The sequence below is a fragment of the Aythya marila genome (assembly GCF_965140915.1).
Source record: "Aythya marila genome assembly, chromosome: 13".
In the NCBI taxonomy this organism is placed as follows: Eukaryota; Metazoa; Chordata; class Aves; order Anseriformes; family Anatidae; genus Aythya; species Aythya marila.
Genome location: NC_139054.1, coordinates 2,427,093 through 2,452,815, shown reverse-complemented (window position 1 = coordinate 2,452,815; position 25,723 = coordinate 2,427,093). Strand labels below are relative to the sequence as shown.

Here is a 25,723-nt window from a genome sequence, read left to right as displayed (position 1 = left end):
AGGGGAGATGTGCTGTACCGGGGGGAATTCCTGGGGGCTCATCAGCTGCCTTGGTCCATCTTCTGCTGTATAAAGCGGTAAAGCTAAGTGAAGTCTGGCACTTGGCTGAAAACAGTATCAGTAACATAAAATCTTTAGCTAAATTAAGCTTTATTAATTGATTGATCGATTTTCCGATGTGGCGGAGGAAATGTAATTAAAATGTGGACAGAACACAAACTACTATTCACCTACTAAAGGCTGCTCGTGAAAGGCATGGTTTAGTTGTGAGTGAGCGAGCACGCAGCGCATCCTGCTGCTATGTGGGAACCCATAGGCGAGATGGTGAAAGTTGAGCACGTCAAAAATTGGTTTTAAGGTCTTTCAACATTACTAATAACTTATTATCAGTTGAGTATACAGAAATAGTGACTGCTTTTCTTGTGCCTTCCAGTGACATTCTTGTATTTAAGCGATGTTGGACGAGCCCAGATGGCCCAACACCATGGCACAACATTAACTGTGTCTGATCATGAAGGGACTTGTGGTGTGAACTGCTCAGGACGGGCACACGGCGTGCCAGGAGGTTTTGTGGCGCACACACCGGGGCCTCACATCCACCTCAGACTTCACTGTGAGGCGACAGAGCGCTGGGACGGGCCGCCGGGGGAGAGCCTCCATCTCTGGAGACACCCAGAGCCCGCCCGGCCGTGAGGCGACTCCGCGCCAGGTGCGGGCTCTGCGAGCTCCCCGGGCCCGGCTCTCCCCTCACGCACCCGGCACCGCCGTGCCCGCGGCGAGGCCGCAGGCGCCGTGCGCGCGCGCCGTGCCCGCGCACCGCGCCGTGCCCGCGCAGCCCGCCCCGGCCGCCGTGCGCCCCCCCCCCCCCCCCCACCCCGGGGCGGGGGGCGGGCGCGCGCTGTCCCGGCCGGCGCTGATCTCGCGCCGCCATTGGCCGCTGTCTGCGCTGACGTCACGATCATGCTGAGAATGGCTGATCGGGGCCGCTGATTTCATTGTGTGACGCCGGGACCCGCCCAGCCCCGGCCGCCTGCAGCCGCAGCCCCGCGCAGCACGGTGAGCCCGCCGAGGGGCCGGCGGCCGGGCAACGCCCCGGGGGGGGCGGCGGGCAATGAGGGGAGGGGGGCGGCCCGGGACCCGCCGGGGGCTCCGCGGCCGGGGCGGGCGGGCGGGAGGCGGCGCGGGGCCGGCGGGAGAAGGAGGGGGGGGGGGGGAGAGAGCGCGCGCGGGGGGGCGCCGCGCGGGCTGGCGCGCGCGGAGCCGCCTCGGGCGCGCACGCGCGCTGCGCCTCCCTCCCGGCGGGCCCGCAGCCGCCGCGCCGCCGGGAGGGGGGCCGCGTGCGCATGCGCCGCGTCAGCGGGGGGAGGGAGGGCGGGCGGGCGTGCGCGGCGCGGCCTCGGGGCTGGCTGGGCGCATGCGCACAGAGCGCGTCTCCCCCTCCCCGCCGCCCGGGCGCGTTGCTAGGGCTTCGCGGGCCCGGCCTGAGGGGGGGCCTCGGCTGGCGGGGATGTTGGATTGGGGCAAGCACTGAGGGGATCGGTGCCCCGCATCGAGCGTGGTGTCCTTCAGACTGGGAATAATAAAGCTTGGAATAAAACCGTCTTTGATTGTGCCCTGGGTTTAGTGCAGTTTTCCAAGTTAGTGCTGCAAGGGCCTTTCGTGCTCTCGTTCGTAGGCTTACTAGAAATAACCCACCCAAACCTACACAAATAATACTGGAGTGTGCAAATAATAATCCATGAGGTCTCCCCAAAAAGCCCCGCACCTTACAAAGTTTTTACTAAGTGGCAGCCAAAAGTAGTCCCAACACCCTCCAAACTGGAGTACTGAAGCAGTTGATGTCCCCGGGGTAAAACTGACTCCTTTTTGCTGACAAGGGCCTTACAAATGCTGCTGTACCTGGTTAAGTTAAAACGGGGCTGATGCAGCTGAGGCCAGAAGCCTCATCAGCATGCATAAAGTTAGGTGAGATGCATAAACCTGCGGAGCAGATGCCATAGGTCATGCTGTTACCAAGTTTCTGAGAGCTCGTTTGTCCCTGAGCAAGGGCTGAGTTTTATAAGCAGAACTCTAATTATACTAGATTGCAAATGCTGTACCTGGTGCTGTAAGTCACAGAGACTTAGAAGTAGCTTCATGGGACAGGCAGCGTATTACACTCACCCATGGATCAGCGTGATCTGCTGCGCTGACAGCCTGCATGGGAATGGACCAGCAGCCTGCACCTTCAGGGGATTAACCATGGGTGCTGGGTGTCTGCTACCTTCATGCACGCTGTGTGATTGGGGGGAGTTCATTATTGTGTTTTTATTTTGTTTCTTAACTTTCCCCTTGGGATGTGTGAAAAAACTCAGTTTTTACCAGACATGGGAAGTGAATGAACTGATTGCTAGTTCAGGTCAGGTTTCTAAAGCTGTAGCTAATAGTGTCTCTGCCGTGGTCTTGTTTTATTTATGTATGTAATAGCTTCCTTATTATAGTCGCAGTTTTGTCTCGGGTTTGTATTGGCACTGAGTCTTGTTATTTTGTACCACTGGAGTTCTGTGGATGGAAAGAAAAATTGAAATGAGGAACGTGCTGATTTTCTTACTGCGCCTGTTGAGGATGGGCAGACTAGAAGAGCAGTAGGCTTAGAGGCTTTTACAAGAGGACTTTTTTTTTTTCACCAAACAAATTCTTGTATGGTGCTGAGGTTAAAAAACAAAACAACCCTGCTTGTTCCCTTTTACCCCTGTGTTAATCCCTGACAGTTTTATAATGGTTTATAGTGTAAAATAATTTTACACAGTTACAGTGGCTCGTTCTCTGTGTAAAAATCTTCTTAAGTGTGATGTGTGATTTCAACTCCAGGACTGATTTCTGTTACAGCTTGGAATGAGAGGGATATCCTTAAATTTTTATTTCACATCTTTCAAATGTATGGGTATTTTTAACGCAGCATCTTACAGAGACTTACCTTGTAAGTAAGTTTACTTGGCTCAGCAATCTTAACATTCCCAGACTTTTTGATGTCTGTAATGCTACACATCGTAGACTCACTTTAGACCACAGACAGATTTATTTTTTTCCCTCTGCTGCTGCTTCTCTTTTTCCATTTACTTTTTCCCCCAGACCTTTCAAGTAGTCATTGTGGAGCACTTTTCTTTTTTTTTTTTTTTTTAATAAGGAATCATCAGTACAGGAATATTCCCTTTTTCTTATGGTTGTGCCTTCTCTTGTGATGCTCCTTGACACCAAGTTGTCTTCAGTAGTTTCTAAAAATAGATCTCTGGGCTTCACCAGGTCTCCCTGGAGAGATTTTTAATTCTGGAAGCTGAATAAAGCAGCTAGAGCGGAAGAACTAGGCAGTTGTGGCAAACTGTGGGATCGTCATTACGTTAAGTACGTGTTTCATAAAGCAAATGCAAAGTTGCATGAAGCAAACTTCAGGAGCCAGCTTGGCTTTAATTCTCCCTTCTTCCCTTGTGCTCTCTTGCCACAGAAAGGGAAAAAAGAAGGATACTTTGGGAAAAGTTGCTCAAATGCTGTCTAAAGAAGTTCAGCTGTAAGAATAACCTTGATCTCATCTGACGAGGAGCCAGTGTGACAGGCTGAAGTGTGTTAGTAGGATCGTCCTTCCTGAGGCTCGTATTCAGCAGTCTTGTAGAAACTGAAGGGCATGGAGTTCCCATCGTGGTCCTTACCTCTCACGAGCCTGAGATCCCCAGGGTCTGACTTCAGCACTTGGGCTGTTTACATCTGCCTAACTGCTGCATATAGAGAAGGGGTTCTTCTGGTGCTATTATATGTATATATATATATTTTTTTTTATTATTATTTTATTTTATTATTTTTTTTCAATTAGCTTTCAGTTTAGAAGTTTAGAAGGGGAGTGAGGGTTAACATCTTTATCTTGATGGGTTCACCAAAGACTGAGGAGTGGGAGACAACCAGCCTGGGAAGCTGAGTGATGTGTGTTGGCTTAGGACACAAAGCAATTGTGAAGGAAATACTTAGAGGAAACCTGTTTTTAAACTTGTCATAGGTTGTTCTCAGCACTGTCACTTAGACATCAAAATACGTACCGAAGCTGCCTTATTTTATTAGCAGAGCAGGTGGATGTTGAGTCTTCAAAAATACTGCTTTGTTACCCCTACCTTTTTCTGAAGGTTCATGGAATTTCACTTTACTTACTGCTTTGCCTGAATTTAACAAATGTTACTGAATTCTGTAACAGTCTCTCTTCAGTTCCGATGTATTGCCCACCAGCAGTACACCTGTTTTTCTGAAAAGCTCCAATGTGTGTTTTCTAAGCTTGGCAAGTCAAACATTAAAAATTAAATCCTGATAAGAATCCACGTGGATTTCTAACTCGGAGTCTGAGGTTCAGGATAAAGGTGAGAAATCTGAAGAAACCGGAGTGCTTTGTGGATACACGATTTGGGAAAAGGAGATTATTGCCTTTGAAGTTACTGAGATTCCCCTGAATGATACTGAGTTCATTGTGAAGGCGTATCAACTTCTGATTACCTCGATACTAACGGGGCTGCATTACTGCTTAGCGACGTCAGCACTTTGTAAGTTATCTCCAGTCTGTGGATATTTCCACTGTTAGCTGGGGATCTCCAGTGTCGAAGTGCAAGAATTAATACCCAGTTCTGAACAGCTACGGAAACCGATGCAAAATCAGTAATACTTCTCCAAAAAGCCTCAGTGGAATACTTTGATGAATATACCTTGTATGGTTGTAGTCTCCAAGTCACGTTTTCCCTTTGCGGATGCTCAATGTAGTCAGTGTAGGTAAATGGTAGGTTTGACAAGTATGGGAATAAGCAAAACCTGCCTGTGAAATGGGATGTGCAGAGGCAACACCTTGTGAATTAACATGACCATCACGGATTGGTTTGGAAGTAACCTTATAGCCCACCCAGTCCCCAGTGCCATGGGCAGGGACCCCTCCTGCCAGCCCAGGCTGCCCAAATCCCACCCAGCCTGGCCTTGGGCACTGCCCGGGATGGGGCACCCACAGCTCCTCTGGGTAGCCTGAGCCACGGCCTCACCGCCCTCAGAGTGAAGAATTTCTTCCCATTATCTAGTCTAAACCTCCCTTCTGCTTTATCAACTGCACTGCTCACCTTGCTGTCAGTTTGGTGCTTTGGGAGTATATATGGCTTTCTAATGGAATGTCCAAACATTCAGTAATTGGGTTATTCAGCACAGGATACCCTAAGTAAGTGCTTAAGAACTGCTGATAGCAAACTGATTTCCATCTAGACTTTACAGATAATGTGCTATCAGTGTGGTGTTGTATTTTTAAGCATGCAAGAGAAGAAAAACTGCTAAATGTCCTGCACACTTGTGTGAAGACAGCATGCAAGTTTTGTCCTATGCTATTGAGGTAGAATGCTTGGAAGTTTACTGTTAGTCGTAATAGAAATAGTAGTAATAACCTTGTGATTTCTTATTCCTAGTTAGAAACTATGTGGGCAATTAAAACAAGCAAAGAAACAAACAAACCAAAAAAAAAAGCCCAACAATTTACCATCTGAAATTAAGGTGATTCCTGATTTCCTTCCTCTTGTTCTTTATAATCTGAGATCTTCACGAGAAGTTGCATTTCCTGCCCAGCTATGAACATCTTGTGAGGTTTGCTACATCTGCAATCCAAATAGCAAAAACCACTGCAGCTTCCTGGGGGGCAGGATGGGTTTTTTGGGCTTCATCCCAGACATTAGTGCTGTACGTTGAGGTTACCTATCCTTTGTACACTCTAGAGCTTAACATCTTCTTGTTATTGATGGTGTTATGCTGAACTACTGTAGTTTAGGTGACGGTATTGTGGGGTGTGAGAGAAATGCTGCAGTGGAATACCACAAAATTGGTCAGTTGGCTTTGGGTAGAAGTTGAACCTCATTTTCTGTTGGGCAGGTACAGCTGCTGGCATAAGCCCACTGTTCTGCTATTTAGCCCTACATTTTTGTTGTGCCTGATAACAGACAGTTTTTAAAAACTTCCTTGAACAGGCTGCTCCCTGTTCCCCAGTCACAGCACCAAGCCTGCTGGAGTTTGAGGAGTGTTTGGACACCGCTCTCAGACACATGTGGGATTTGGGTGGTCCTGTGTGGGGCCAGGGGTTGGACTCAATGATCCTTGTGGGTCCCTTCCAGCTCGGGATATTCCATGAATTAATTGGCAGAACAGAATGAATATGATTGTCTTACAGAGCAGGATAGCTAGCGAGGTTTTTTTATCAGTTGGAACTGGAAATAAGAGTATTTTCTTGTCCTTTCTGGAGTTTCGGTAAATGTGTGTGGATGGGTTGGGCAGTGGGAGGCAGTACAGAGCTCTTTGTTGACCTCAGGTTCAGTATAAAATGCAAAAAGCATTAATAAATTCTTACTTGCTCCTTTGAAAGTTGAGCTTACATTCTAACAATAAAGTTATGACTCAGCTTCCGTAACTGTATCGGTAGTGTCCTGCAATCTGTTTATTTAAATCCAATCCTGATTGCCTCTGCACTGATACTCCGAGCTGTACTTGATCAGACTCGAAGGCAAAAGTTGCTACGGAATCTTACCAATGTTTTAGTTGGCAGGTGTAACTTCCAAGCACTTGAAAGGTAACCACAAAAATGCGATGTTTAACAAACCAGACTGTGACCTCTTCTCAGTTGAGGTAGGCGAAATCTGTCATGCAATGTGTATTTTGGATGTATATTGGATGACAGGCTTCATCTTCAGCATCAGGAAAGACAGAAGGTTCATAACTATTTCTGATGAGGTCATTCTTGGGTGCTGATCTCAGCTAAATAAAACAGGACCACTGGTACTGGGACAGAAACTGGGTCTTGTCCTGTCATGTTCAGTGTTTTTTTAGAGGCCTGTGGAACTCAAGTGTCCATTACCATTAACTAGCATAATTATCTTAATAACATGAAGGGTGTTGGGTGTCTGCTCTTGCTCGTGACCCCTTAATGATTTTCTTTATTTGCTGTTAGATGTTCTGCGAAGATTGTGTATGTTTCCCTTCTCCTCCTTTCCATCTGAGATTTCCAAAATCAACAATTAAAAGTTGGTAGCTACAAAGGGTTCCCCCCATAGCTTTATTTTCCTGCAAGGTGACAGTGTGGTTTCTTACTCTTCAGTTTGTTCTGCGTTATTTTTATGCAAATACTGAAAGTGTTAAACCTAACTTGTGGCTGGTGCCATTTCCCTTCTCTGAAGCACTGAGTCAGATGCAGACTGTTCCTGGACAGCGGCTTGATTTGTCTCAGCTGGCAGCTTTCTGTGTGAGACAAAATAAAGCCCCATTTTGGAAACCTTGTGGTGATGGGGCTTTTCCTACCAGTTTTGGTAACGCTGATTGGAGCTAGATAGCCAAGGGATTGTATGTTATTTGCCCGTGCAGAGCACATAGCAAGTGTGAAACCCAACTTTGCTGGTACAGAGTCCCTTCAGTAGTAATTTGCTCGCACTTGGCAACATCCAGCTGCCTGCTGCCTGCCTTTTGCAGTCCCGGGTGTGAATTTCACACGTAAGGAGGCTGTGCCTGGCCTGATGCTTCCACCAGGCCGCAGCCGAAGAGGCCGCCTCAGCACCCTCACCATGGAGCCTGGGGGCTGTGGGCACGCTCCTGGGGCAGCTGCCCCTGGTGGCCTGGGCCCTGTGCGGCTGCACAGGGTCTCTCATGGGGAGACCCGGTGCTGGAGGCAAGGGCCAAAAGCACTGCCAGGTCCCCATGAGCTCTGGAGGGAGCAGGGGGGGTCTCTTGGTTCTGGCTGAGTGGGCTGGAAAACTTGGTGCCGCTTTGGATAAAGCCATGAAGCAGGAGGGCTTCCTGAGGGCTGTGGCACTGGGCTCTGTTCAGCATCCAACACTGGTTTATACCACTGTAAAACAACCCTTAAGCATTCTTTTTAAAAAAAAAAATAATAAAAAAGTATTACTTTAGGGTACAGTTTCATGGTATCTTTCACCTTTCCAAATGCAGGCTGTGGTTTGTGTGGTCCCTCCTTTGTGTTAATATTACTGTGTTAGCATTGCGGTGGGCTGGACTGAACCCCCAAAGCCTTTCTGTTTGCTTTTTTGTTTTTGTCTTTTGAGTTGGTCTTCAGTCCTGGTCCTTGATCTTTTCAACCTTGCAGCTGCAAAGTGCGCGTGCTGACGCAGCAGGAGGAGTGGGATTGAGCAGCCATAATGGAGTGTAGGATTTGCTGAAGTCAGAGACGGTGGAAACTACTCGTGCCAGACTGTAACCTTCCTTTTATCTCAGATTGTCTCTTTTTTTGGTAGGGGAGGGGACGCAAATCTGCCAATATTGTTGGAGCAGCTGGTGTTACTCTGTTTTGCCTAATGCCTTTTTTTTCCTTTTTTCAAGTGACAAACTTTTTTCTTTGTCTGAAACCAGAGGCTCTTGGGCTTAGCGCTTCAATGTAATACTTGCTTATGAAAGGCTGTCAGTGTTGTTCCAAACATGTAGCTCACCTGCTCAACTTGAGTCCCTCACAAAGGAGTCACTAATGCTGACTGTAACAGTATTGTCTTTTCAGTTTTTTTGAAAGTAAAAGTAAGTAAAAGTATGGGTAAAGGATTCCTTAAACATGTCAGCACTTAGCATTACCACAAGCATAAATAAGAGCCTGTGCATTCTACGAGCATTACAGTTTTTATTCCAACTTTCAGAGTATCTTCTTTTATTTTTAGATGAATCTGCGTTCTGTATTTACTGTAGAACAACAAAGGATATTACAGCGTTATTATGAAAATGGAATGACAAATCAAAGTAAAAATTGCTTTCAGCTCATATTACAGTGTGCACAAGAAACTAAACTGGACTTCAGTGTAGTCAGGGTAAGTACTGAGGCCTTCCAAATTTGTATGTTAAAGTTGTACACGTTCATTTCTTTACATAAAATATCTTCAGAGGGCTGAAGTCTTTAACTCCATACGTGTCTCTAAATCAGACTTCACGCTTGTATAATGTTCGTTTTTATTCAGTGAGCCTGTTTATAGTCTGTTTGCTCTGAAATGTCATCACATGGTTGCTGTATTAAGCAGGAGCCTGGATTGCACAAGGAGTGTTTGTTTTGTTTTTGTTTCTTTTTTATTTTGTTATTTTTCTTTGTCTTTTGTTAATGGTGTTGTGTTTGTATTTTGCTGTGTTCTTTTTTTTTCTTTTTTTTTTTTTTTAATTAAACTGCAAATAGAATTGCCCTATAGAAGCTTTGTGCAATGTATTGTATCAAAGAAAGGTCATGTTATTAAGAAACTATTCTTAGTTAAACCAATTTCTGTAACCTTATGTATTTGGGAAAAAATGTGGAAGTCTTTTTTTTAACACACTGCCACATTTGTATTCCATGTCACAATCATAAATATTATGCTCACGCATGGTTATTTGCAGTGAGTACATTCTTGTCTTAGAGAAGAAGAATGCCAATAGTGCTAGCATGAGCTCTTCCAAAGTCTATGAATTCAATGCGAAGGGAAAGAATAATGTCTTTATGAAACTCTAGACAATAAAATGGCTGTTGTCTTAGAGCAGAAATAGAAATCATGAAACATTAACTGAAAAAATAACAGTGGGAGTGGAGCTAGGAGTTACTGTGACACTGGGCATAAAGGAGCAAGAAGAAAGACCAGTCTAGTTCTTAGATATCTGCCTGGGGTATACTGAAACTGACAACTCCTCCTGCCTCTTAATTCTTCATTCCCATCTCTCAAAAGGCTCTGGAAATACTAAACTTAACTTTCTCAGCTCAGGAAGTTCTGAAAGTCAGCCAGAAATTCAGACTCCCTGGGACAAACAGTTGTAACAGGAATCTGGATGCTGATGATGCAGTCGGGCCTATTTTTCTATTTTTATTCTGATTGAAGGACCTAGAGGAGGCAGCTAGTCTGCTCTGCTTGCAGTCCTCATTCATTATCCACCTTATTACTCTTCCCTCTTCTCTTTCCCTTACTGCAATAATGTGTCATAGCTTTTTTCTTTAGTTCTCTTCCTTTATTGTGCCCTTCTTTGCAACCCATATACTCTTCCTGCTTGTGAAACGCAATGGAAACAGACTGAGTATTTGTCCTGCGCTTGTCATACTTTCAATGATCTTACCTTTCTCTTCTTCATACCTCTCATTTCTGCCTCTGAATTCCCACCCCCCTCTTTTTTTGTAGGACTGTTGGACAGGGATTAGTAGTTTGTACAGTGTCTAACAAAGTGATGCGTAGGTTGCACCTGACACTTGTAGATAAGACTGTAATAGAAACATGAATTACCTAAATGTGTGTTATAATTGAGAAGCCATAACTCTACGGATAAATAATTTCCCAAAATGGGATTTCTATAGCCTTATCCCATAGAACTACATCCAGTCTTTCTAATCTTTAGATGGATTGAAGAGTCCAATTTATGATTTGGTGTAAACATCTACAGATTTTTGTTTGTTTTTTTTAACCACAATATATAAGCTATGCCTCTCCCTTTTAAAATTAGGAAATGTGGAAATGTTAGTTCTGGGAAAATCACTTAACCCTCTTCAAATTTGATAGAGATGCATTTGAGCTGTATAGGGTTTGAATAGCATGTTTTTGTTCATTAATATTAGCATACTTCTACTCTTGGTTGCTTTTTGTGTTTGCAGTAAGTATAAGCAGTATGTCTTGTTGAAGTTCTCTGACGATTTTTCGTAGTTATCACCGAATGCTGAGGAGCATGTGTTATACCCTTTTGGGGAGTTACACCCACAGATCATTCAGGTGGGTGCTTTAGGTTATATGGTGCGAGCAAGAACCTAGAACCTGGGGACAGAATCAGTAGAATGGGACTCTGAGCAGGGGGACATCTGACTTGGGATGTCTTATGAAACTTTACTTCAATCCCAAGTGAATAGTACTACTAGTAAGTTATTTGCATTTCTTTATTTTGTTGATTCCTTTTTAGGAAAGTTGTGAGAAAAACTTCAGGTTTTAGTTTAATACAGTTGAAGAAGTTAGGGGTGGGGGATCTTCCTGGCCCCAAATTTGCAGTGTCTCTAGTTATAATTTCTATCTTGAAAATTTACTGACTGAGAAGAAAAAATGAAAAACAAATTCGATCATTTAAATTTGTTTTATGCAACAAAAGACAGTAACTTGAGACCTGTGGCTGTAATTTTGTATATTTACACTTGGTTTTGTGAAGCTAAATTCTATCACTAGTAACTGAGGGGTTTTTTGCATGCAATGAATCATGCCTCAGATTAGGCATTTTGTAAAATTCGACAATGAAAATGAGTAGAATGGATTGGAGACTTCAAGATATTTCTGTATGACAGGAGTGCATATTTTGCTGTAGAAAATCTATTTACTTCCTTAGTAGGTGTCAGTATGTGAAGAAAGCTCGCCTGCTTTCATGCGATGAGATGGAAATCCAAGATAGGTACTCGGTGCAGTTGCTTCTTGTGGGGTGAGGTGGTTTATTGATTACATCAACTGGTTTGGCTTGCTCAGTGTTGAGATCTTGTGTTGGTTTGGTTTTAGATGTGCAGCAGATGATATCCATAGTGGTACAGAAAACTGTTTCACCATATTTATATATGCATATCTGATTCTTTTCAGTAACCAACATAAGCTGATGCAAAAGCTTATTTTTTAATTCTTTGGTGCTTGTGTCTTATTCCCTTTTGCTGTCACATTCAGTACAAATGTCGTGTGGTGACAGAATTTAGCAAGTCTTGTCTCACTGATCCTGTAAGTTCCCAGGAGCAGTTATGCAGTGCTTATGCTTCCAGTGCTAGAGCTGATACTTCCACCAGATTAATTCTCTTTATCTTGAAACACTGAAGTTAATATTTCCCCTTAAGTTCTTTTAGCTGTATTTTAATTTATTACTTGCAGGACAGGCTTTCCTGTCTATTTAAAATAAACAGCAGCATATTTTGTTGTGTGTATAACCCCCATAGCAGGGGGAAAAATACCTACCTGAAAAAAGGAATATTGTCTTTTACACGAGTCCATATATTGTCATTGTCACTTTCAGAAATGTCCTAATAGGAAATTTCTGTTGGAATTTAACCCCTGTAGTCCTAATCTTGTCTCTCAAAAGCTTTTTGACATCAGATCTTGACTTATGTAGCTGGCAGAAGAGGAATTAGTCCTTAGGTTTAAATACTTCACAAAATCGTTTTATCATTTTCTAACAGAAAGAGTAGTTCCTGTTCTTGTTTTCTTCCTCTCATCTAAAATAAAGAATTGGCAGATTCTGTTCAAGGCAGTATTGAAAATTGAGTCTGTCAAGTTATTTGTTTGAGGAATCTTACTTCTTTTAGAAGTTTTTCCATGTATTTCAACAATGGTTTGGGATCCCAATGTGCTAAATATAAAAACTAAAATTCAGGGGAACTCATCACAGGGGTTCCACAATGAAATAAATCTTAAGGATAACTTTGGGATAGGAGGCATGATAGAGTCTATTAGGGTTTTTGAGAAACTAGGGATTTGGGATTGAGACTGGGATTCTCATGTGTATTACTGTGTGAATCCCAAGCATGAGAGACATGGATTTCCACCCTGCATTGTTCAGACTCTGCATAATCAGTAAATGACTTACAGGCTTGTAAACTTAGGTCTCAACTTGAACACTTAACATTTCATCAGATCTGCTTAAAGATTAAAAAAATGCCTATTTTTTTCTGCTTATTTAATGCTTTGTTTTGTGTTTGTTGTCGTTGTTGTTTGTTGTTTGCAGACGTGGGTTGGCAATAAAAGAAGGAAGATGAGCAGCAAGAGTGCTGTAGAATCTGGAGGCACTCCCCCAGGGACTGCCCCTACTACTCCCTCAGTACCTCCAGAAGCAGCAGTTAGAAATGTGGTAAATATTGCTCGATCCCAAAGTCAGCAGTCTTCTTGGACCTCTTCTAATAACGATGTAATAGTTACTGGTATATACAGTCCTGCTAGCTCATCCAGTAGGCAAGGATCCACCAAGCAGACAAATGCTTCAATGGCAGAAATACACAAAACCTCTATTCCAAGACTCTCGGGAAAAAATGACACAGACTTTCAGCAGCAGCACATCCCTATAGGACGACAAGTACCACACTGTAAAAATGCTTCCCTATTAGTAGGGGAAAAGACTATTATTTTATCTAGACAAACAAGCGTACTGAATTCTGCGAACTCCATTTATAGCCACACTAAAAAGAGCTATGGTGGCTCCTCAGTGCAGACCGCAGAGTTGGTGTTACCTCAGAAACCGATGATATGCCACAGACCTTGTAAAGCTGAACCCGTGGGATGTCAAAGGTTACAAAAACCGGAACATGCAGCTCTTGCATCGCATGTGCCCCCCGGACAAAGGGCTAATACTAGGGACCCTTCTTGTAGCACGCAAAACCTGGAAATTCGTGAAGTGTTTTCTCTGGCGGTTACAGATCAACCTCAAAGAATCGTGGGAGGAAGCACGGCACAGAAGCACTGCTCGGGGGAAGGCAGCTGTCTGTCCATTGCGATGGAAACTGGCGACGTGGATGACGAGTATGCTAGAGAAGAAGAACTAGCATCCATGGGAGCACAAATACAAAGCTATTCAAGATACTGTGAAAGTAGCAGCTCTGTTCGAGTAGAGAACCAAAGCGCGGCCTTGTCGGGGCCAGGAAGAAACGTGAGCTGTAGTTCTCAGCTGGTGAATGCCAGGGACGTGCCTGACAATGTTCTGTATCATAACAGAGACTACCACTTGCCTGCACGGACCTCGTTGCATACAACATCCAGTACATTATATAGCAGTGCTAATCCATCAAGAAGTACTTTTTCTCCTCATTTTACATCTTCAAGTCAACTGAGGCTGTCACAAAACCAAAATAATTACCAGGTAATCTGTCAATTTATTCGTCTTCAAATCTTGAAGACAAGGTCATAGATGAGTAATGTATTCTTTGAAGGCTGGTGGCTAGTAAGGGGTAGGTTCATATTTCTGCAAGCTGTGCTCGATTTACATCCTTCAGCAGAGATGATTCCTTCTTAAATAGAAGCAAAGGTATGACTAAAATATGGTAGCACTTAGCTGTGTAGCTGAGCCTGTGGCTGTAGTGGGCAGCCATACAATGAGGAGCAGTCTGGGCTTTATGGTTTTACTAGGTAAAGTTTGCTTACAAGAGGCTCATACCTGTGACTGCTGATGCACGCTACTCTGTGTTGTCCTGACTTGGCTTGCCAGTGCATGTCACAGCTCTTCCCTTGGTTGTTCCTCTGCAGGCATCCTTTGCACGTGGCAGAGGGCACAACACGGGATCACACTGTCATTTGTGTGCTGTACAGTTGCTTGCCCTTATTAATGTCAGCTTGGATTAGCTCTTCCATCAGCACTGCCTTTACCCACTATAGAATTGCTGATACTGTGGACCGGTTTTCTGTTAGTTATTAGATCTCACACAAGCTAGATAAGATGATGGAAGACACTAAGCAAGCAAATATTCTTCCTCTCCCACAGCATCTAATTCAAATATCAGTTTTACATTCAGTCCTGTTATTTCCTCATCCTACAACAGAGCCCATTCAACGAATATTGAGAGGGGAAAATTAAATGCAGATAATTGAAGAACTACAAGATCTTCAGAAGAAGCTGTAACACTGATACACTTACTTTTTTATTTTTTTATTTTATTTAATAAACAGGGGAGAGATAATCATGCAGGAAACATCCAAATTGATTTTTTAATGGATTTTTGTGCAGTCTGGCATGCCGTAATCTATAGACACTGCGATAAGTCTTACAACTGACAGGATGTTATATTACCTGTGTTACTTCTGTGCTTTTCTCTGTTACATTTTCAAATTTATCCCCAAAATGAACCATATAAAAACATACCATCTTTTCTTGTGCATTGCTCACTAGTGTAGGGAACAATACTTTGTGGTGGTTTTTCTATTTTTTTTCCTCTTCTTTCTGACATGTTCCTATCTTGTGAGGATTTGAAAGAAAGTTTTTGAGTCCAAGTGCATACCACTTTTCACCAGAAATCATCAGGATTACTGCTTTTCTTGGCAAACCTGAGGTTTGAGGAACATGTGCTCTCTGGACTAGATTCTGTGCAGTAGAGGGGATATCTCCAATTCTTATTTATGGCCTTTATTAAGTCAAATAATTCGGATAAGCTGTTTTTCCCCTTTTTCCCATCTGCTCTCAGATGGTCTGTCAGTGTTTGCTATTACTATTCTTGAATTACAAAATTCATTAAATGCTGTTTACTTTTGAAATTTCAGTTTCATGGGAGAGGAAAAGCTGTAAATGTGTGCATCTGTTCTATCAAGGGTTGGTAAAGCTGCAAAAGCGCATACAGCACAGTTAAGGAAACTTTTCTTAAGTTTCACATAGTGAAATATAGTATTGATACCTCCAGCCGTATGCTCATGGTACTTTATTTCACTCTTGAAAAAGCATTAGTTATCAGTATTACTGTTTTTATTTATTTTTTTATTTATTCATTTGTTTGCTTTTAATTATTATTATTGTTTTTATTCTTTTAGAAATTTGAAATAACTCATATTGGGGATATTTTGGGGGTAGGGACTGAGGCTCTTTATAGATAGAATGGTTCATGGCAGGTGACATTTTATCCATGTGGTGTGGATCAGAACAAGGACGTCTCTGTAACTTACTTTGTTGTCATTGTTTCTTTGTTGTTTTTCCACATTATAAAGATGTTTGGTAAGTAAGGAATTCTTCTTTACTCCGTTTGACTTCCATGCCTGTCTTTAACAAGCTCTGTTCTATGGAATTTTGGAATGCAGCTTGGGCTGGGGGAAACTCTGTTTCTTGTGGCATCCTTTGCCTTTCCCAGTCTTAAGCCTTGGAAAAACTGGGAAGGTTGCTGTTAGCTGACTTGGTGCTGTAAGCATCCATGCTGTGAAACTCTGAGATGATACTCATCAGTATCAGAAAATTTACGAGGGCAGATCCGTACAGCCATGAAGAAATTGGTGGTGCTGATTTCTCCACATCACTGCATTCCTTGACAAGAGTTTTTAGCATGTTGCAGAACAATGCAACGTTGAGGTCTGTATCTTAGGATGTGTCAGTGTATGGCAGGGACTCACTTCCAAAACTCAGCTCACTTTTACAAGAAACATTCACTGTCACCTTCAAAATTGTCTGTAATGTAGCACACCCCAATAGGCTGATAACACATTTTACCAAAATCATCAGGTCTGCACTGCTTTCACTCCCTCCCTCCCCAAGTGCTCCTCCTAAAATTATGAGTTATCAGCCCTCCTTTCAACGTCTTAGGTCTGTAGGAAGGCTTGCTCCGATCTAATACTGATCTTCAGTTAAGAAGCCCACTGCTTCCCCTTTCCTTTCCTGCCTTGTTTTTGCCCCCAGGCTGTGTGGTGGAGCACAGGCATTATTCCCCTGAGACCTGGACTGAGGAGTAGTTCCAGTTTGGGGCTGAAAGCTGGAATTCAGAGGAATGACTTTTCTGTTGGCTGAATTTAGCAGTCCTTGCTCAGCCCAAGTAGAAGGGGAAAAGGGGAAAGAACAGCTCTCCGTACAGCTCTCCGTACCCAACACACTCCTTGGCTGCGTTTTGGTTGTCTGTGGTCCTTGGGTCAGGTTGGGCAGTGTTTTAAGTACTCATTTGCTTCCCAGAATTTAAGGGAAGCCAAAGAAAAAACCCTGAGTCTGGTATGACTGGTATCTCTCATAGACACTCCCTTTCCTTACACCTTAATAACCTCTATATATTAAACTTCCAGAGACGTGTATTTTATAACTGTATTAATTCATTTTTTTTTTCTTCTTGAGAGCTTTTTTTTTTTTTCTTCCCCAGGTGCTGTCTAACGTCTTGTAGACATGTATAGGATCACACTTCCTTTGTGTGTAGTCAGTTCCAGTTACTGTTATTGCCCTTCTTAGCCAATTTATCAGCCTAGGAATGAAGATCCTTAAGCTTAGGGACATTTTCCTAAATTTAAAAATAGATTAAACCCGAGTTTGCAGGATTGTTAGAGTGGTTAAGCAGCCAAGCAGATGCTTCTTTAAAGGCAGGAACGTGTGATTGGTGTTTTGATGAAGTGATTACTCTTGTACATTGGTGGGGCATCTAATTAGCAATTAGTTATAGCTTCCTTACTGGTTCAATTAATCAAATCCATGTTAGTGTAACCTAAGAATAAATTTAATAAAATGATCAATTTTAATGCCTGAGCAGTTTTGCTAAACAAATTGTTCAACCCACTTACTTTGCTTAGTTTGGCTTTCAGCTCCCCGAATGAGAGGCTCCTTGCTGCTCCTCAGGCTGAATGCAGATTTAGTCGCAGTTTACTCCCCCCCCAACCCTAAGGGGCAAAAATCCTGTGGAAAACATGTGTGTTTTTTTAATTACTTTATTCTACACACTGAAGCACGGTTAATCTAATTTAGTCCCATCTTCTTCTAGGGAAAGTCCTGAACACTGCAGCCAGTGCAGCAGAGTAGGATATGTGTAATTTGGATTTATTTATTACTGAGATCCACTTTAAGGATACTGCTTTATATGAATGAGCTCTGAGTTTGCTTTATTTAAGGAAATGGAAATCAAATTCACTTCTGTGTTATTAAATGTGTCAGAGGGGTTTGTTTACTCCCTTGGAGGTTTTTTGCAGAGGAGAGGAGAGCTTCCTTGTTCATTTTGGGCAGCGCGGCGTTTTGTGGGGGAAGCAGCGTGGTTTTCTCTGGAGTCTTGGGCAAAGCGTTCCTGACACTGGTTCTTGTAACAGAAGCAGAGCTGCGTTTGGCACAGCTGGTGGCTGCCCTTTATTTCTGGGACACACGAGCAGGGAGAACCCCTGGGCCTGCTGGGGGGGAGAGCAGCAGGGAGCAGGCTGCTGAAGCACTGCATGGGGCCTGCCCTGGCTCCAGGGAACAGGCCCAGGTGCTGCCTGGGGCTCTGGATTTGCCCCAGGGCATTGAGTCTGGGATGGTGGCATCCAGGTGAACTGGGAAGAGGTTGTGTGGGGACCTTGTATTGCCTGATGGCTTGAAGATACCAAAATGGTAGCACGCCAGTGTTGCAGTACTTTGGGGCTTTCTGTAGCGTCTGCGAGAGTTTCCCCTTGGGCTCTGTTCCCTCTGAGACACAATATATTTTCTTTAACAGCTGCTTTAGGTCGTTTTTGCAACTCACCGTGGCTGTTCCAGTTGGAGCAGGACTAGGGGGCACGGCTGCGGGTGTCTGGGCTCTAGCTGCTGCAGGAAGACAACCAAAGAAGAAAAACCCTTCTGCCTTTTTATAGAGCCAGTTGAGAACATTTCCATGTATATTGCCTTTCAAATAGTTAAACTTTATTGGATTTGGCATCATATCTGTCAGAACTGGTGTACATCTCTGTTCCAACCAACTGCTAGTTCATGCTCTGCCAGACCGATCCTTCTATTTACACAAAAAAGCACTTTTTTTTTTTTTTCCATAGCCCCTCTTTAAATTTGTTGGTCTTCTGAGGAATAAGAATATAAAGCAGTGTTGGATCTGATGCACTGCTGAAATAATTCAGTTTAACCTCGCAGTTAATTTAGCAGGAAAAATAAATAAATAAAAATAAACAGGAATTATGTGGATACTTGCATTGCTTTTCTGTTGTGTGAAGCTGTTGTGTGGGGTAGGAAATTGTAATGGACGTAACTTGTTTCTACTTGGTTTCTAAAATGTGTGCAAGTAAGAAATTGATATTTTAGTCAAGGAAGCTGGTGCAGACTTGCTCTTAGGAGGGGAGGGTGTTCATTTCTAGCCCTCCCTCTCCGCCCTCCTTGTGCTATAATGGGAAAGTGTCTGACATGAGGTAACCCTCAAGCACTTTCAGCTAAAAGCTAGAAGAATAAAAGTATCTTATGTGCTTGTACAGCAGACAAACTGTACCAGGTATTCTATATTTGGTTATACTCATGCTGAAAGATGCATTATTAGAGCCCTTCCCAAATACAGAAACTATTAGCATAGCTTGATAGAGTCAGCAGAAGCAAGTAGATTTTTCTTCCTCGTACATAGTGTGTGTAACAACTTGAGATTGATTAATCTCTTAAGCTATGTTTAGTCTGAAGCATTGCTTGTCTGCAGCAGAAGCTGAACATGGAATCCTACATAAGCCGCCAATATTCCCGGTGATGAAACATCGCCCATGTCCAGGGAAAATAATACAAGATTATTTTTGATAAGCCTGGCTCTAGGAATGGTGGGGGAGCAACAGGAATCAAGGAAGCTAACCTTCGCCTTCACACCCAGTCCTCATCCTTCTCCAGCCTTATCTCCCTGTTTTTTTCTGATAGTCTACAAATCCTTAACATTCAATGTTAAATATTTCAGTTACTAATGTCCTAGTATTTCTCTTCTGAAAGCTCAACTGACGTAACTGAAAAATACATTACAGCACTTCTGCCAAACATTAGGGCTTTGCTAACTCCGGTTTGCTTAATCTTATGAGCTTTGCGACAGATAGAAGATGAAAACTTAAATTTTTATAATACAAGTTTTGAGATAGTAAAGTACAGAAGGGTCTGAGGTGTGGTTGTGTTGTCACCCTCAACCGAAGAACCAGTTGATTTTTAGTCTTATAACAGTGAGGCAAGTGTGAGTCTGTTTTGCTTTTACATCTTAAACTGTTTTAAATGCACTGCTGTCAGAACCAAATGCACAACACTGAAGTCTTTTGAAAGCTGCTCTCTATTGTTCTAGTAGCAACCTAAACTGATGTTGTTTTCTGTTCTGTTTTCCCCTTCCTCTCTACAGATTTCAGGAAACCTTACTGTGCCTTGGATTACAGGTTGTTCCAGAAAAAGAGCAGTAAGTATATTTCCATTCAAGCATATGATGTATCGAGTAGAGGAATAAAATTTCATGTAAATGCATTTTTGAATATTTCAGTTCGGTTTAGGTTGTGTTCTTATTTGGGTGTGTGTTTTGTGTTTTTTTTCCCCTTAATGTTTGTATTAGTCAAAGCATAATCTACAGCTACAATGTTTCAGTTAGCATGAAGTTGATGTTTATCTTCAAAAGCAAGTCAAGTAATGTGATGCCCAGGTATATGATTGTGCTATTAGCTGAAATGGAATGGTTTCTATTCGGGAGAGAATGAAACGCCCCAGCGAGTAACTCTCTTTTCAGTTACTCTGTGCACATTCACAGAATTAGTCCCTGCTATCTGTAGTAACTTTCTCAAATCTCATTTTACCCATGTGTCATTTTACATTAGGCAGAATCAGCCAGGTTGGTGTCTTCAATTCACAAATTACTCCAAGCATGATACAAGGTATGAAACAGCTTTTGTAAGGAAAATATCTGTATCCAACTCTTCTGTTTGGTTACTGTTCAAGAGTGGCTTGTGAACTTCTCTTTGAAGAGCATGGAGAATCTGCTTGTAAACCTGCAGCTTGGATGGTACAAACTAAGCTCTCGAGAGGCGTTTATATGTTAGGCCAACTATATCAGAAGCAACAGTCAGGAGATGACTATCGTGATAACCAAACTACAAACCAATGAGCTGCATCGTGTGTATTGCTTTGGTAATGATGTCTGGGTAATGGAAGAACCTTGCCTTGCCTTCTCTTCCCCGCTGTGTACCCATGGCTGTTAGCTCACGTTAATTGTTTTCTCTCAGACTTTTGCTAGGTTTCAACAGTGGCACATTCCTAGTTTCTTCAGACTTCGATAGTGTCATTTTTATTTCTCTTTATTAGAGAGTACTTCAGAAGAGCACTTCCCAGAGGAAGATGCGCTTCCTTTTATACAAATCCTGTATAAAATTGTTCATTGAGGTGAAGGTGACAGCAATCCTGTTGCTTGTTCCATCTATCCTGTCCCTTCCAAGTACAACCTTTCTTGAGTAAGCTTTTATAAATGTAGCCTTTTTCTGGAAGGCACCTTCCCACTTTCATCTAAAACATCAAGCTGGTCAGTGTCCTAAGGTACAGCTTCACTAGTTGGCTGAGCTGATTTCACAGCACTTCACTGCCCAAAGGGGAATTTCGCCCCCACCCACACTCCATCTGGGTGCACCACCACCCCGGCCATGGCACTGGTGCTGGTATCTAATTGCAAGGTACTCCAGGTCGAACACCTGACCTGTCAGATATATTTTTCTTCTGCTGAGCTTGTATTTCCACTGCTTTTAGTGAGCTGAACGTACTTGGGATCAGGTGAGTGCCAGAGCCAGCTCCAAGTAGGCAGCAGGAGCTGCTGGCTGGGAGCAGTGACCTGGTGGGTAAAAGCAGAGCTCCCAGTGCTGGCTGCGGCCGTCTGCAGCAGATTCTGTCCTGGTCTAGTGCAGAGCCCTGCAGGACTGTTAAGAATAACACCAAATTCCTTCTTGTCTCTCCATTTTTTTTTATTATCAGTGGATAATGCTTAGGCAGGACATCTTGAGCTTTTAACAGTATTTAAACTGGTAGTTTAGAAGTTCACGTTTCTGAACAGAGTAATCTGCTCTGTGCTGCAGTTGGTGTATTTTTTTGCAGAAAATTGGGGCATTTTACCTCCTGATGAACCACAGATTCGCTGACTAATTCCTTCTGTAGTAAGGGAAGTTACTGTGCCAGGCTGCTCTCTGTTTACAAGTGGAATCTCTCCGGGGGCAGTGTCTCCTGGGGAAGGGCTGGTGGTTCCACTTTCTTCTGGCATTTCAATTATAGCTGCCTTTCCCCACAGCATGCTGTATTCCCGCTCTTACTTTGAGGTAAGCATTACAACTTGACACTTCTCTAGCTTGAACTTTAGATACTTGGAACACTTAAGGGAAGACTTTTCCATTACCATCAGCAGCTGCATTAGCTCCCTAAACCATAACTTTAATCACCCGTTTAACAGTGTAAACTATTTTTTCCAAACCATTTTGCTCCGAAGTCCCTATGTAAATGAAATCATTTCTTTTTCTCATTACTTCTCCTGTTCCTCTGCCAGCCAGACCGCAACACCCGACTTAGATTGTTTAGAAAGTCAGTATGCAACTTTTTTTTTTTGGGGGGGGGGGATGGTTTTGTTCAATTTCTTTCTCCTCTTTTTGCTCTACCAAGGTTGCGTTGCCATATGGGGATGCACCCAACTGGAAAATGCAGATGTAAGCAATTGCTGTGGCTGCTGCAGGGAGGTTGTTATGACTGAGAAGGCAACAGATAGAATTTCAAGGCAGCTGTCTTCACAGCACAGAGTGAATCGCAAATGGTGTATCTCCTTTGCTGCATAGGGCAGAAAGGATCCTACCTTTCTACCAGGTACTCCAGATAAGTTACTTGTTAGGGCAGTGTTTACCCTCATCTGACATACATTTGGATGAATCTATGTAGAAGGTGAGCCTTCGAGGATTTGGGAATGCTGGTTTTTAAGGGTGATTATTAGGGATTTCTTTTTCCTTAGACCTTCTCTCCTGTGTCTTTTTTTTAACCAACAGCTTTTGCGGTTTATTGATTAATATAATCCAATTCAACAGCATCTGTTTCCAGATCTGTGGCTTGCCTTTTTCCAATTTGAATGCATAATTGGTCATGTTGAGGAGAAAAGTTTAGGAGTTGGCGCTCCAAAGCTGATATATTCACAAGAGTGTAAGAAAACGGGAAGGGAGAACAAGCTCCTACTTCCTAGGAAACTTTTATTTTCAAACGTGAAATTCTTCTGAAGAAAGAGCATGAGGGAGCAGAATTAGAATGGATAGAGTTGCGATTGCGGCAATTACTGCCATTCAAACAGCAAAAAGGCTGATCTGTATTTTATCTAAAATGGAGAAGATTGGCTTTTACATGATCTGACTTTTTTTTTTAATCTTCTGCTTTGATATTTTGTTTTCCTTGCCCTGTCCTTCAACTGCATCGAGAGACAAATAAGAGCTATCTGTGCAGGTCTGCAGAAACTTGCTAGTCTGCTCAGCTATGCCCTAAAATGATGTAATCCTGACAGTTAATGAATATTAGTCCAGAAATATCACTCAGTTATTCATGAGAATGTCCTTGGAAAATGTGGAGTTCCATATTCTGTTACGGTGCGTGCAGAGCATTGCCCTTTATGAACACTCTGATTTATTCTTTTTTCCCCACAGTGTGGTGGAAGGACAAGGATTCAAAGACAGCAATGAAGATAGTTGGTTAAATAAAAAAGAGGAAAATATCTTTTATCTTTTTCTTCTCCTTACACTTCAGTCTTAAGTGTACTAACTGTTCTTAAGTCATGTCATCTGATGTCTTAACGGAATGGTTAGTGTTTGTAATATATCAAACGTGGAAGGCATGTTATAACTTAGTGTGCTGACAACAGAAACCATTTTTCACAGGTGTTGACTCTAGGTAAGCTGTGCCTGGCTTAGCTGTGGAGTTTTGTTTCTGGAGGACAGCCAAGGGCCATGGAATTTTTTTGGGGGCGGAGGGGGAGGGGAGAGGGGGAGGTGTTTTTTTTTTTCTCAATTTCTATTTAGAAATAGTTCTAGTGGTATTAGTGACTTTGTGTTCCAGACTTGATATTAAGACAACAGATTAAGCTTTTAGAATTATTTCAGCCCGTCATCCTTGAGCAGCAGACATAGTAAATCAGAGAGTACGCAGCACGTATGTATTTTGGCTGGGATTTTCAGTGAAATTTAGTGCCTTTCATGTTAATGTCAGGGCTAGCTCATGCAGGGTTTCAAGGGGACATCGCCTTCAGTAGAAAAAGCTCAAAAGGGAGCTGATTTTTGTATTTCCCTTCCACCTGGAATAACGTTGCATTGTAGTGACGGCTTTGATCCCTTGCATAGTGTGCTTCTCAGGTCGGTGAGGCCTCTGAAGGTTGGTGAGCTGGGTGTGCCTAGAGCTTCAGCTGGCATTCACTGACCTCTCAGGCTGCTGTGCGGATATTTTCCCCCAAAATATGGAAGTCCCCCAGGGCTCCTGTCCTGAACGTTTGTGTTTTGATTTTAAATTGCTGGTTTAATACAGACTATTTCAATAAGATTCTGGAGATAGCAGCAGTACAACGCTCCCCTGAGACTTGTGCCTGTCACAGAAGGAACACAGTAAGTGTGTTTTGAATCAAGTAGAGGACTGGATCTAACTCCAGGTCGCTGTGAGACCTGCCAGGAGTTACACTGGCACGCCTGGGCACAGGGTGCTGACAGCTGGTATGTGTGGAGGGCACTAAGTGGGGTAGGGACATCACTACAGCTGCTGAAGAAAGGACCTCGTTGGGCTCTGCTCTGAAAGCCTCGTGAAAACTCCTACTGCCAGAGTAAGCCAACATGCACTGGAGAAAATATGTCTTCGAGCAGCTTTTAAAGTAAAACGAGCACCCACAGGGATTAAAACTACTTGCAGCAAAGTGCACTTCAGTTGTACCTTTTTAGTTTAAAACTGCATGCCAGTATTAAAATATTTATCAGTCCTACCTCACCCGGAGCACACCGAAAGCTTACCAACATAGTGGAAAAAGAGGCAAAAAGTCTCTTTTCTGGAAGTCTTAAGTTTGTGTGCTAGTGCTACATTAGCTGGAATAGTTTAAGGGTGCCTTTGGATGCTGCTTTCCTTGTCATCTGTTTCAAACACGATTTTGTCTGCAGGCTGTGCAGCTTGCAGTCTTCTGCAGGTGTCATGCTCCGAATGAAGCTGGTGGTAACACCGTTCTGCTAGCTGTTTTTAGGGGCCTTCAGGTATGTTTCTGCATCCTAAGAAGATTGGAAGTGTCTTGTGATGAGTAGTTGTCTGCCCATATGTGGAGAAAGGAACTGTCACGTCCTGGGGAAGGGCTGTGTCCAGAAACCAACCAGAATTGTTCTGGTAGTTATGGCCATCAGCTGCCTTCAATTTTTTTTTTTTTTTGTTTTTGTTCTCAAGGGAGAAATATGTATGGCCTGGGAGTCTTAGAGGGTGGAAGTGCACATAGTGTGCCTGTCTGTGGCACATCTAGCTCTTCAAGGGTGCTTCGGGCTGCACTGTGTATAAGAATAATATTAAATGGTACGGATGAGAAAGCAGGAATATGTACAGAATGGTTAATTCAGAAATAACTTCCTACTTACAAATAAGATCTTTACAAATGAATTGATAATTCTCTGGGAAAAAAAAAACAACTAGACGATTAGAAGTGTCAGAGTTCAAAGAGCTGAACGCTGGCATCATTGGGAATGGGGAACAAAGCAAAATAATGTCAGAAGTAGAGAAAATCTAGGATTTGGTCACACCTTGTAGGCTGTTTGCGATTCTGATCATCCTGTGCCTCCCAAAATTTAATAGAGCGATCAAACCAGTGATCAAAGTGACAGTGATCAAAGGCACGGAATAGCCACACCGTGAACAGCCAGATGGGCTGCACCTCTTCAGACCTGAAAATAGGTGACTAGGAGGGGGTGGAGGAGCATGATGGAAATCTTTGAAAGTATGAGAAGTGTGGAGAAGAAAATGCAAGACTCATTTATTTCAGTGGAAGAACAGGCATCAAATGAAGCTAGTGTTAGTTTGGCTCAAAAGCAGATCTGTTTAGATTAGCTTAGATAAAGAATTTGAAAGATATTGCGTGATTTGGCTGCCAGAGAAGAACCTTGAAAGCATGCAAAAAAAAAAAAAAAAAAAAAAAGAGAGAGAGAATTATGCTGTGAGTTCTCCTGCTGTTTCTCCATGACAGAGCTTCTGAGTGGTAGCAACTAAAATTTGTCATGAGAAGTTTGTTTGCTAGAAATAACTCTGACCTTAGAATACTTCATCGCGGAGCATCACAACTGAGCTGTTGGTTTCGTTAATATAATTGCGGTGGAATTTTAATACATCTTTTTGTCTGTAACACCATATGTAA

The 25,723-nt window shown here is 43.0% G+C and overlaps 1 protein-coding gene across 2 annotated transcripts in view; it reads left to right on the top strand.

Moving 5' to 3' along the window:
- The first annotated feature begins 993 nt into the window (after window positions 1-993).
- Window positions 994-25,723, top strand: part of HDX (highly divergent homeobox) — a 49,307-nt gene continuing 24,577 nt past the window's right edge. The window contains exons 1-5 of one of the 2 annotated variants that reach the window (XM_082770528.1): window positions 994-1,056; window positions 8,682-8,828; window positions 10,665-10,730; window positions 12,700-13,824; window positions 19,712-19,765. In XM_082770528.1, the coding sequence (XP_082626654.1) occupies window positions 8,682-8,828; window positions 10,665-10,730; window positions 12,700-13,824; window positions 19,712-19,765 (1,392 nt within the window). In that variant the 5' untranslated portion in view covers window positions 994-1,056. The remainder of the gene's footprint in view (window positions 1,057-8,681; window positions 8,829-10,664; window positions 10,731-12,699; window positions 13,825-19,711; window positions 19,766-25,723) is intronic. The other variant, XM_082770529.1, reaches the window with a different exon arrangement.